Source organism: Salmo salar, chromosome ssa19 (genome assembly GCF_905237065.1).
Source record: "Salmo salar chromosome ssa19, Ssal_v3.1, whole genome shotgun sequence".
In the NCBI taxonomy this organism is placed as follows: domain Eukaryota; kingdom Metazoa; phylum Chordata; class Actinopteri; order Salmoniformes; family Salmonidae; genus Salmo; species Salmo salar.
In genome coordinates, this window is record NC_059460.1 from 38,717,697 (window position 1) to 38,731,460 (window position 13,764).

At 47.0% G+C, this 13,764-nt stretch overlaps 1 protein-coding gene across 2 annotated transcripts in view; it reads left to right on the forward strand.

Annotated features, from left to right (window-relative positions):
• Positions 1 to 12,595, forward strand: part of tasp1 (taspase, threonine aspartase, 1) — a 31,343-nt gene extending 18,748 nt beyond the window's left edge. Inside the window, exons 8-11 of one of the 2 annotated variants that reach the window (XM_045702289.1) lie at positions 867 to 976; positions 9,469 to 9,588; positions 10,372 to 10,450; positions 12,465 to 12,568. In XM_045702289.1, the coding sequence (XP_045558245.1) occupies positions 867 to 976; positions 9,469 to 9,588; positions 10,372 to 10,450; positions 12,465 to 12,475 (320 nt within the window). In that variant the 3' untranslated portion in view covers positions 12,476 to 12,568. Of the gene's footprint in view, positions 1 to 866; positions 977 to 9,468; positions 9,589 to 10,371 lie in introns of both variants that reach the window. The other variant, XM_045702288.1, reaches the window with a different exon arrangement.
• The last annotated feature ends 1,169 nt before the right edge of the window (positions 12,596 to 13,764 follow it).

Consider the following 13,764-nt stretch of genomic DNA (forward strand, 5'->3'; position numbering starts at 1 on the left):
TTAAATGCCCAGATTTGATTTCCTAGCTACTCTTTGATTAGAATATCTTTTTTTTTTATAAACTTATTTGATAGGTGGCCTCAATTAGATTTTGATTGTTTTCTGGAAATCATTAAACCATAAGGATTTAGTAACATACTTATCATTGGAAGTCTGGATACTGTGTTGACTGTATATGGTCTCTCCCTGCCTCACACAGTCTAGATTAGAACCAGAATGATCTTTATTGTCTCATAAGGTCGTTCTGTTACAGCAGACTGGGACGTAAAGGGTCGTTCTGTTACAGCAGACTGGGACGTAAAGGGTCGTTCTGTTACAGCAGACTGGGACGTAAAGGGTCGTTCTGTTACAGCAGACTGGGACGTAAAGGGTCGTTCTGTTACAGCAGACTTTGACGTAAAGGGTCGTTCTGTTACAGCAGACTGGGACGTAAAGGGTCGTTCTGTTACAGCAGACTGGGACGTAAAGGGTCGTTCTGTTACAGCAGACTGGGACGTAAAGGGTCGTTCTGTTACAGCAGACTGGGACGTAAAGGGTCGTTCTGTTACAGCAGACTGGGACGTAAAGGGTCGTTCTGTTACAGCAGACTGGGACGTAAGGGTCGTTCTGTTACAGCAGACTGGGACGTAAAGGGTCGTTCTGTTACAGCAGACTGGGACGTAAAGGGTCGTTCTGTTACAGCAGACTGGGACGTAAAGGGTCGTTCTGTTACAGCAGACTGGGACGTAAAGGGTCGTTCTGTTATAGCAGACTGGGACGTAAAGGGTCGTTCTGTTACAGCAGACTGGGACGTAAAACAAACAGCCTATACAAATACAGTAGAGAAGGTTAAAGAGTTCCTGGGCTCTGTGTTCTGTGTTGTCTAGAGTTCAGTCTATCAGCCTACAAGAGGAACAAACATAAGATGGAGCTGGCAGAGAAGGTGGAGACTGGGTTTAATCATCACAGTAAGAAGAGACGACAAGCGAGTGAAACCGTGAGTAACTCACTTCAGCACCTGGTCAGAGTCATCAACCATGTCACCTGTCTCTTGTGACAAGATAATGTGGGGAGCATTTCAGGTTGGTTTTTCCCGGACACAGATAAAAAGCCTCGTCATTAGCACTTTCAATGGATCATTTTAGAGTTATTTTAGTCTAGTCTTAATCTGTGTCCAGGAAACCAGTCCTTAGTATTTTACTTGTACCATAATATTACTGTAAACTGGTTTGGCACGACTAAAAATAATTTTAAAAAATGCAGTAAGTAATTAGTGAGGTGTGGTCAGAGAGATGCTGACTGTTTGATTAAAGAAATATGTACCTCACAGTGATAACCTCCACTCTACACATTTAATGTACCTCAGTGATAATACACACACACACACACACACACACACACACACACACACACACACACACACACACACACACACACACACACACACACACACACACACACACCCAGTCCTGTAATCTGTAGTACGCCAGATGCCAATGGGAGGGAACTATACACGGACACACACACACGTACACACACAGAGTCCTGTAATCTGTAGTACGCCAGATGCCGATGGGAGGGAACCACAGTATAATGATGACCTGGAGATATGAGGGTGTGGAGACCTCAATTACTCACAAAGACATCACACACTCATAGTTATGCATACACACACACACATACACATACACACACACTGAATTCTTGCAATAAGACAACTAAATCTAGGTGTTTAAAATTACCGCGGCGATTTGTGATACCTTTCGCTGACCGACACGTTCTCAGACACACGACGAGGGTTGGCCATGCAGAGGCCTGATGGGTTGTAGCTGTTGTTACATAAGCAATGTGAAGTACCCTTTTCTCTTAATAGTGTTTCTGTTTCTCCATGCTCCTCCGACACTCTGTCCCGGTGCTCAAGAGCTCCAAGGTAACCTGCCTAAATGACTTATCGCCCCGTAGCGCTCACATCTGTAGCCATGAAATGTATTTGAAAAGGCTGGTCATGGCTCACATCAACATCATCATCCCAGACATCCTGGACCCGCTCCAATTCACATACCGCCTCAACAGATCCACAGATGATGCAATCTCTATTGCACTGCACACTGCCCTTTTCCATCTGGACAAGAGGAACACCTATGTGAGAATGCTGTTTATTGACTACAGCTCAGCGTTCAACACCGTAGTACCATCCAAGCTCATCATCAAGCTAGAGGCCCTGGGACTAAATACCTCCCTCTGCAACTGGATCCTGGACTTCCTGACAGGCCGCCCCCAGGTGGTGAGGGTAGGCAACAACACTTCCGCAACACTGACCTTGAACACGGGGGCCACAGGGGTTTGTTCTCAGTCTCCTCCTGTGCTCCCTGTTCGCCCACGACTGCATGGCCAGGCACGACTCCAACACCGTCATTAAGTTTGAAGACGACACAACGGTGGTAGGCCTGAATACCGACGACGATGAGACAGCCAACATGGAGGAGGTCAGAGATCTGGTGGTGCCAGAACAACAACCTCTCCCTCAACGTCAGCAAGACAAAGGAGATGATCGTGGACTACAGGAAATGGAGGGCTAGGCATGCCCACCATCCACATCGATAGGGCTGTAGTGGAGCAGGTGAACAGCTTCAAGTTCCTCGGTTTCCACATCACTAAGGAATTAACATGGTCCAAGCACACCAACGTGAATAAGACACAACGCCTCTTCCCCCTCAGCAGGCTGAAAAGATTTGACATGGGGCCTCAGATCCTCAAAAAGTTCTACAGCTGCACCATTGAGAACATCTTGACGGACTGCATCACTGCTTGGCATCTGACCACAAGGCGCTACAGAGGGTAGTCCGTAAGGCCCAGTACATCACTGGGGCCCAACTTCCTGCCATCCAGGACCTCTATACCAGGGGGTGTCAGAGGAAGGCTTCAGTCAAAGACTCCAGCCAGACTGTTTTCTCTGCTACCACACGGCAAGCGGTACCAATACACCAAGTCTGGAACCAACAGGACCCTGAACAGCTTCTATCCTCAAGCCATAAGACTGCTACACACACACACACACACACACACACACACACACACACACACACACACACACACACTTCCTGTTATACTGCTAAACTGAACAAAAAGAGAAATGCAACAATTTAAAATATTTGAATGAAGTTACAGTTCATATAAGGAAATCCGTCAATTTAAATAAATTCATTAGGCCCTAATCTATGGATTTTACATGACTGGGCAGGGACACAGCCATGGGTGGGCCTGGGAGGGCACCCACTTGGGAGCCAGCCAGGCCCAGCCAATCAGAATGAGTTTTTACCCACAAAAGGGCTTTATTATAGACAGAAATAGTACTCAGCACCCCCCCAACCCTCATCAGAAGATCCTGCATGTGAAGAAGCCAGATGTGGAGGTCCTGGGCTGGCCTGGTTTCCAAATTGGTAGTTCTCTAAAAACTATGTTGGAGGCGGCTTAAGGTAGAGAAAATTGGTAGAGAAATGAACATTCAATTCTCTGGCAACAGCTCTGGTGGACATTCCTGCAGTCAGCGGGCCAATTTTACACTCCGTCAAAACTTGTGGCATTGTTGTTGTTGTGACAAAACTGCACATTTTAGTGTGGCCTTTTATTGTCCCCATTACAAGTGGCACCTGTGTAATGATCGTGCTGTTTATTCAGCTTCTTGATATGCAACACCTGTCAGGTGGATGGATTATATTGGCAAAGGAGAAATATTCACTAACAGGGATGTAAACAAATTTGTGCCCCCCAAAAAATGATAAATATGCTTTTTTTTTGTGCGTACGGAAGATTTCTGCGACGTTCCCATGTTTCGTGACCTGAAATAAAACAACACTTTACTTGGGCTCCCGAGTTGTGCAGCGGTCTAAGGCACTGCATCTCAATGCTCGAGGTGTCAATACAGACCCTGGTTCGATTCCAGGCTGTATTACAACCGTCCTTGAATGGGAGTTGCATAGGGTGGCGCACAATTTGGCCCAGCGTCGTCCGGGTTTGGCCGGGGTAGGCCGTCATTGTAAATAATAATTTTTTCCTAACTGATTTCCCTAGTTAAATAAAGGTTAAATGAAAGAAGAAAAAAAAATGTGTTTTTATATTTTTTTGTTCTGTGTAAATAGTTAACTAAATAGCTACCCAGACTATCTATCTGCATTGATCCTCATATGCTGCTGCTGCTGTTTATTATCTATCCTGTTTCCTAGTTACTTTACCCCTACCTTTATGTACAGTATCTACCTCAATGACCTCGTACCGCTGCACATCGTCTCAGTACTGGTACTCCCTGTGTATAGCCATGTTATTACCTGGTACTCCCTGTATATAGCCATGTTATTACCTGGTACTCCCTGTATATAGCCACGTTATTACCTGGTACTCACTGTATATAGCCAAGTTATTACCTGGTACTCCCTGTATATAGCCATGTTATTACCTGGTACTCCCTGTATATAGCCAAGTTATTACCTGGTACTCCCTGTATATAGCCATGTTATTACCTGGTACTTCCTGTATATTGCCATGTCATTACCTCGTACCCCTGCACATCGTCTTAGTACCGGTACTCTGTGTATATAGCCAAGTTATTACCTGGTACTCAGTGTGTATAGCCAAGTTATCGTTACTCATTGTGGATTTATTCCTTGTGCTATACTTGTTTTTCTCTATATTTTTCTCTCTGCATTGCTGTGAAGGAAGCATTTCACTGTTACACTACACCTGCTGTTCACAAAGCATGTGACCAAAATAAAATGTTATTTGATTTGAATAATATCGTAACATGGCTAGTGCTGAGGTGGTTTTGCTGATGCCTACAACTGTATGAAAATGTTCTGAAAAGATTAAATGTTCTGAAAATGTTATGAAGACCTGCTCGTTCCATGAAATGGAAATATGTTCTACCTTGTAGAATAATAGTGAAGACATCAAAACTATGAAATAACACTTATGAAATCATGTAGTAACCAAAAAAGTGTTAAACAAATCAAATATATGTTATATTTTGATTCTTCAAAGTAGCCACCCTTTGCCTCGATGACAGCTTTGCACACTCTTGGCATTCTCTCAACCAGCTTCATGAGTTAGTCACCTGGAATGCATTTCAATTAACAGGTGTGCCTTGTTAATTTGTGGACTTTCTTTCCTTCTTAATGCATTTGAGCTAATCAGTTGTGTTGTGACAAGGTAGGTGCGGAATACAGAAGATAGCCCTATTTGGTAAAAGACCAAGTCCATATTATGGCAAGAACAGCTCAAATAAGCAAAATGAAATGACAGTCCAGCATTACTTTAAGACATGACGGTCAGTCAATCCGGAAAATGTCAAGAACTTTGAAAGTTTCTTCAAGTGCAGTCGCAACAACCCTCAAGCGCTTTGATGAAACTGGCTCTCATGAGGACCGCCACAGGAATGGAAGACCCAGAGTTACCTCTGCTGCAGAGGATAAGTTCATTAGAGTTACCAGCCTCAGAAATTGCAGCCAAAATATTTGCTTCACAGAGTTCAAGTAACAGACATCTCAACATCAACTGTTCAGGGGAGACTCCGTGAATCAGGCCCTCATGGTCGAATTGCTGCAAAGAAACCACTACTAAAGGACACCAATAAGAAGAAGAGACTTGCTTGGGCCAAGAAACAAGAGCAATTGACATTAGACCGGTCATTTGGTCTGATTAGTCTAAATTTGAGATTTTTGGTTCCATCCGCTGTGTCTTTGTGAGATGCAGAGTAGGTGAACGGATGATCTCCGCATGTGTGGTTCCCACCATGAAGCATGGAGGAGGAGGTGTTATGGTGTAGAAATTGAATTGCACATAATTTTAGTTATCTTACTTTAGTAGATTTTAACATACTTTTGGTCATGTAGTGTATGTGGACCAGCGTTTGGAAATCCCGCTCATGGATTGGGGCTATAGCAGCACACAAGTAGACTACAAATGCATGCTGGGTCGGGCATGCCCTGAGCCCGTGAAGTGAGCGCTATTGGAGCGGGCGAGAAGGCCGACGCTTCCACCTTTGGGAATGTTGCTCCACGCTCCAGTCAAATTGGGCACGCTCCACTCCTTGCTCCGCTCATATACTCTGATGTGGACACCTGCTCGTCCAACATCTCATTCCAAAATCATGGGCATTAATATGGAGTTGGTCCCCCCCCTTTGCTGCTATAACAGCCTCCACTGTTCTGGGAAGGCTTTCCACTAGATGTTGGAAGATTGCTGCGGGAACTTGCTTCCATTCAGCCACAAGCATTAGTGAGGTCGGGCACTGATGTTAGGCGATTAGGCCTGGATCACAGTCTGCGTTCCATTTCATCCCAAAGGTGTTCGATGGGGTTGAGGTCAGGGCTCTGTGCAGGCCAGTCAAGTTCTTCCACACCGATCTCAATTAACCATTTCTGTATGGAGTTTGCTTTCTGCACAGGGACATTGTCATGCTGAAACAGGAAAGAGCCTTCCCCAGAATGTTGCCACAATGTTGGAAGCACAGAATCATCTAGAATGTCATTGTATGCTGTAGCATTAAGATTTCCCTTCACTGGATGTTATGAATCCCTTTGGCCCTGCAGTCTAGGGGGGATGGCAACGAGACCCGTAACATAACTCATGCAAATTATAATAGTGATAAAGTAACAGTGAGAACAAATAACCACAGACAACTTAAATTTACCGTCAAACACTATTGGTTTATTTCTAAACACACGGTAATGGGGTGTGAGAAAAGGGGCTGAGCTGAACCCAAGGAAAGAAACAATAATCCAAAAACACCCCTAAACTAGACTAGCCTACTTCATTAACAGATGCTAACTAACCAAAAATACAGTGGGTGGTCCGACCAGTTCTAACTAGGGTATTTAGAGAACAATTACCTATGGGTAGTGTATGCCCATGGGTGACTTGTCTTGGTACCGCTTTTCCCACAATCAAACAGTCATGCACCACAACAAAACAATGCTCACAGGTACCGGACAACTGTAACATGTATGGGCAAAACAAACGAGCGATCTGCATACAAAGAGAGAGATATAGTGAGAGCTTGAGACACAGAGAGATTTAACAGAGAGAGATTGAACTCCAGAGAGAGAGATTGACTGGGATTTTAAACCAAGGGAAAGGGATGTGATAGGGTAAGGTGTCTTCTGATTGATGACTGATTGGTGACTGATTGGGGAATGATGATTGCCACCTGTGAGGAGGAAAAGGAGAGAAAAGAAATACACATACAGGATACACACCACCTGTATCCGTAACACTGGAACTAAGGGGCCTAGCCTGAACCATGAAAAATAGCCCCAGACCATTATTCCACTTCCACCAAATTTTACAGTTGGCACTATGCATTGGGGCAGATAGCGTTCTCCTGGCATCTGCCAAACCCAGATTCGTCCGTTGGACTGCCAGATGTTGAAGTGTTATTCATCACTCCAGAGAATGTGTTTCCACTGCTCCAGTCACGTTGCGGCGAGCTTTACACCACTCCAGCCAACGCTTGGCATTGGGCATGATGATCTTAGGCTTGTGTGCGGCTGCTCGGCCATGGAAACCCATTTCATGAAGCTCCTGACAAACAGTTATTGTGCTGACGTTGCTTCCAGAGGCAGTTTGGAACTCGGTAGTGAGTGTTGCAACTGAGGACAGATGATTTTTACACGCTATGTGCCTCAGCACTTGGCGGTCCAGTTCTTTGAACTTGTGTGGCCAGTTGAGCCGTTGTTGCTCCTAGCTGTTTCCACTTCACAATAACAGCACTTACAGTTGACAAGGGCAGCTCTAGCAGGGCAGAATTTTGAAGAACTGACTTGTTGGATAGGTGGCATCCTATGACGTTGCCACGTTGAAAATCACTGAGCTTTTCAGTAAGGCCATTCTACTGCCAATGTTTGTCTATGGAGATTGCATGGCTGTGTGCTCATTTGTATTTGTTATTTAATTATTTTTACCCCTTTTTCTCCCCAATTTAGTGGTATCCAATTGGTAGTTACAGTCTTGTCTTATCGCTGCAACTCCCGTACGGACTCGGGAGAGGCGAAGGTCGGAAGCCGTGAGTCCCCCGAAACACAACCCAACCAAGCCGCACTAATTCTTGACACAATACCCGCTTAACCCGGAAGCCAGCCGCACCAATGTGTCGGAGAAAACATTGTACTCCTGGCGACCGTGTCAGCGTGCACTGCGCCCGGCCTGCCACAGGAGTTGCTAGATGGGTGCGATGGGACAAGAACATCCCTGCCGGGCCAAACCCTCCCCCAGCCCAGACGACGCTGGGCGAATTGTGCACTGCCCCATGGGTCTCCAGGGTCACGACCGGCTGCGACAGAGCCTGGACTCGAACCAGGATCTCTAGTGGCACAGCTAGCACTGCGATGCAGTGTCTTAGACTACTGCACCACTCGGGAGGTCTTGTGTGCTAGATTTTTATACACCTTTGAGGAGTCTCTGGAGACTGCTGGCTGTTGGCGAGGATTCCCTGGAGACTGCCGGCTGTTGGCGAGGAGTCCCTGGAGACTGCCGGCTGTTGGCGAGGAGTCCCTGGAGACTGCCGGCTGTTGGCGAGGAGTCCCTGGAGACTGCCGGCTGTTGGCGAGGAGTCCCTGGAGACTGCCGGCTGTTGGCGAGGAGTCCCTGGAGACTGCCGGCTGTTGGCGAGGAGTCCCTGGAGACTGCCGGCTGTTGGCGAGGAGTCCCTGGAGACTGCTGGTTTAATAAAATGTGTTTCTAGACAGGGTTTGTTTTGCAATGGCTTGAGTCTGAATCTTTAAACACAGGTTCGCACACACGCATGCGCAGAGATAGGGGGAGAGAGAGTCTGTGGAAGAGCGATTCATCATGCCATCCACGGCCTTTCCCTCTGCTCCAATTCACCAACTAGCCCCTTCCAAAGAAAACCCCAAATCAGTGAAGGAAAACAAACTGTTCAGAAGAACAACAGAGAATGAAAAGATGAAAAATTAGAGAGGAGAGAAGGATAAATCATTTCCTAATCGTATTAATGTTGAACCTGGGGCCATTTTCAAAGAAATATTCCCATGTCTGGTTGTCAAGGAAAGATGTCTGAGCAGAATAAATATGCTCATTCCTATGTTTTGAACGTCTAGAAGTCTGTGAGGTATGCATGATCGATTATGTTTGCTTTGGCCATAGTGTTCACACTTCATGTTTTATGGAGAGAGGGATATTGCCAGCCACTGTATTTTTACCACCATGCTTAAGAGACCTACTGTTGGACAGAAAAGCTGTACTGTATGTCTACTCAATTATATTGATTAATTTGATTGATTGTTTATCTGATCATTTACAGGTGAATCCTAACTTCTGCTTTATTCGAATTTGAACTTAGTCTCCCGTTGAAATCAAGGGCATGACTAAGTTAAAAGTTGACTTGGGTGGAAGTCAGGATACACCTTTTATAGACCTTGTTTTCCTCTTTGAGTCAGTGTATGAATGTTTTCTGAGTCAGCCTTGTTTTCCCTTTAGGAGAATGGATCAGGGTTGCTGGACACGGTGGGAGCGATCGTAGTGGACAGAGAGGGGAATGTGGCAGCTGCAGTGTCCAGTGGGGGTTTAGCCATGAAACACCCAGGCAGGGTTGGACAGGTACAGTAACCATGTCCTCTGGGTCCCAGGCAGGGTGGGACAGTAACAGTGTCCTCTGGGTCCCAGGCAGGGTGGGACCGTAAGCATGTCCTCTGGGTCCCAGGCAGGGTGGGACAGTAAGCATGTCCTCTGGGTCCCAGGCAGTGTGGGACAGTAACAGTGTCCTCTGGGTCCCAGGCAGGGTGGGACAGTAACCATGTCGTCTGGGTCCCAGGCAGGGTGGGACCGTAAGCATGTCCTCTGGGTCCCAGGCAGGGTGGGACAGTAACCATGTCGTCTGGGTCCCAGGCAGGGTGGGACCGTAAGCATGTCCTCTGGGTCCCAGGCAGGGTGGGACAGTATCCATGTCGTCTGGGTCCCAGTCAGGGTGGGACAGTAACAGTGTCCTCTGGGTCCCAGGCAGGGTGGGACAGTACCCATGTCGTCTGGGTCCTAGGCAGGGTGGGACAGTAACAGTGTCCTCTGGGTCCCAGGCAGGGTGGGACCGTAAGCATGTCCTCTGGGTCCCAGGTAGGGTGGGACAGTAAGCATGTCCTCTGGGTCCCAGGCAGGGTGGGACAATAACCATGTCCAGGACAGGGCTTTAACAGGGTGATATGTTGCCACTTGTCTCTACAAGAGGTTTTGACTTGTATTTACTTTTGTCCTTTAATCTACTATCTGAGACAGCGCAATAGTAATGCTTTTGCCCTCCCTCCCTCCCTCCCTCCCTCCCTCCCTCCCTCCTCCCTCCTCCCTCCCTCCCTCCCTCCCTCCTCCCTCCCTCCCTCCCTCCCTTCTTAGGCTGCTCATCATGGATGTGGGTGCTGGGCTGAGAACACCAGTACCCTGAACCCTTACTCTACTGCAGTGAGTACTTCAGGTAAAACAACCCTTCTCCCAATACCTTGTGTTTTATGTGCTCTGTCATCTCTCTATATCTCCGTTTCCAGTCCATTTTGATTTGACTAAGCCTATTTTGAGACTGAAGCTCCTTGTTGTCCTAACGTTTGAAGAAGAGGAAGAAGTTAGTTTGGACCTGCCTGCTTTAAAGCTGCAATATGTTACTTTTTTTTGGTGACCAGACCAAATTCACATAGAAATGTGTGTTATAGATCTGTCATTCTCATTGAAAGCAAGTCTGAGAAGCGGTAGATCTGTTCTATGTGCGCCATTTCTATGCTTTCCGTTCTTAAGTTTTGTTTTTTTGCGTCTTTTTACTTTCGTTTCTTTACACCAGCTGAACAAACAAACACCGACAAACAAATGGGGGAAAAAAATGTATGGAAAGTATATTTCACAGCGGTTTAATTGGTGCAATGATTCTCTACATTGCTTGTTTTGTCACATAGCAACCAGGAAATGGAGGAGCAGTTTCTGCATCTTGCCTCCTTAACTTGCAAAGTGTTCTGATTTAAATGTTTCTGAAGTGCAGATATAAGTCAGATACAGTTATGGGCTGCATTCCAAACGACACTGCTTTTAACCAGGGACCTGGTCTAAAGTATTGCACTGTATAGGGTAGGGGTATCCAACTCTTACCCTACGAGGTCCAGAGCCTGCTACTTTTCTGTTCTACCTGATTAATGAATTGTACCCACCTGGTGTCCCAGGTCTAAATCCGTCCCTGATTAGAGGGGAAGAATGAAACAACACAGTGCAATTGACTTCAAGGTCCAGAGCTGATTTTGAAGCTATAAGGCGGTGTGTTCCATTTGGTCTCTTATGTAGCTGACTGAGTCACGATGGTTTCTTATGTAGCTGACTGAGTCACGATGGTCTCTTATGTAGCAGACTGAGTCACGATGGTCTCTTATGTAGCTGACTGAGTCACGATGGTCTCTTATGTTGCTGACTAAGTCACTGACTGAGTCACGATGGTCTCTTATGTAGCTGACTAAGTCACTGACTGAGTCACGACGGTCTCTTATGTAGCTGAGTGAGTCACGACGGTCTCTTATGTAGCTGACTGAGTCACGACGGTCTCTTATGTAGCTGACTGAGTCACAATGGTTTCTTATGTAGCTGACTAAGTCACGATGGTCCCTTATGTAGCTGACTAAGTCACTGACTGAGTCACGATGGTCTCTTATGTAGCTGACTAAGTCACTGACTGAGTCACGATGGTCTCTTATGTAGCTGACTGAGTCACGTTGTCCCTTATGTAGCTGACTAAGTCACAGTGCTTTGGATGGCTGCCCTCCCCCTCATCTTCTACATCAGTCACTTCCCTACTTGTTCAGTTCATTGTGGAGTTTCTCTTTGTTAGTCATCTGCAGTCCAGGTGTACTGCAAGGCTCAGTGGTTCTGCTAGTTTAGCCTAACACGTGACACCTGTTGTATGTGGATAGTGAGGATGGGAGGGAGGGTGCATGAGGTCATGTGGGGGGGGATTTGTGACCCAAATGGCACCTTTTTGGTTCTGGTCAGATGTAGTACACTATATAGGGAATAGGGTTACGTTTGGGAGGCAGCCAGGGGCTGGGCAGTATTCCTCCTCAGCGGACCGACTGGCCCCTTCTCAAGGCCCAGTTTGTTGGAATCCTCCAAAACTTAAATACATTTGATTATCTGTTGTACGTTAGCCTGCTGGTGAAATTTCACTATGTAGACCTATTGTCCTTGTTCTCAAAGTGTGATCGTCTCCTTACGTTGCTTTTTAACCACTAAAAAGAACTAGTATTTTTTTTCAATGGAGTGGTTCTGTTTTGTTAGTTTAGAGTTTCTCCTTTATGTCTCGCTCATAAATGGAGATGTATTAACTGAGCAGAACTGGCAGAGGGAAAGAGAGGGAGAAAGAGGGGTATGAGAGAGGGCGAGAAAGAAAGGGAGAGAGAGGAATGAGAGAAACAGAGCCAACGAGGGAGTCTGACTAGACTGTCTCTCTCTGCTCCCAGACTCACACTAACTATGCAGTGCTGGCAAGGAAAGGGAGAAGGATGGAGGGAGAAAGAGAGCGAGCGAAGGATGGAGAGAGAGAGCGAGCGAAGGATGGAGAGAGAGCGAGCGAAGGATGGGGAGAGAGAGAGAGAGCGAAGGATGGAGAGAGAGAGAGAGAGAGCGAAGGATGGGGAGAGAGAGAGAGAGAGAGAGAGAAGGATGGAGAGAGAGAGAGAGAGAGAAGGATAGAGAGAGAGCGAAGGATGGAGAGAGAGAGAGCGAGAGCGAAGGATGGAGAGAGAGAGCGAGCGAAGGATGGAGAGAGAGATCGAGCGAAAGAGAGAGAGAGAGAGAGAGAGAGAAGCGAAGGGGAGAGAGAGAGAGCGACGAAGGGGATGGAGAGAGAGAGCGAGCTGAAGGGGATGGAGAGAGAGAGCGAGCGAAGGGGATGGAGAGAGAGAGAGAGAGAGCGAGGGAAGGATGGAGAGAGAGAGAGAGCGAGGGAAGGATGGAGAGAGAGAGAGAGAGAGAGCGAGGAAAGGATGGAGAGAGAGAGAGCGAAGGGATGGAGAGAGAGAGAGAGAGAGCGAAAGGGGATGGAGAGAGAGAGAGAGAAGCGCGAAGGGATGGAGAGAGAGAGAGAGAGGAGAGAGAGCAAGGGATGGAGAGAGAGAGAGAGAGAGCGAGGGAAGGATGAGAGAGAGAGAGAGAGAGAGCGAGGAAGGATGGAGAGAGAGAGAGAGAGAGCGAGGGAAGGATGGAGAGAGAGAGAGAGAGAGAGAGAGCGAGGGAAGGATAGAGAGAGAGAGAGAGAGAGCGAGGAAGGATGGAGAGAGAGAGAGAGAGAGAGAGGATGGAGAGAGAGAGAGAGCGAAAGGATAGAGAGAGAGAGAGCGAGCGAAGGATGGAGAGAGAGAGAGAGAGCGAAGCGATGGAGAGAAGAGAGAGAGAGCGAAGGATGGAGAGAGAGAGAGAGCAGCGAAGGATGAGAGAGAGAGAGTGAGCAGGATGGAGATAGAGAGAGAGAGGGAGCGAAGGATGGAGAGAGAGAGAGAGAGAAGGATGGAGAGAGAGAGAGAGAAGGATGGAGAGAGAGAGAGAGAGAGAAGGATGGAGAGAGAGAGAGAGAGAGAAGGATGGGAGAGAGAGAGAGAGAGAAGGATGAGAGAGAGAGAGAGAGAGAAGGATGGAGAGAGAGAGAGAGGAGATGAAGGAGAGAGAGAGAGAGAGAAGGATGGAGAGAGAGAAAGAGCGAGAAGGATGGAAGAGAGAGAGAGCGAGGCGAAGGATGGAGAGAGAGAGGAAGCGAAGGAAGGA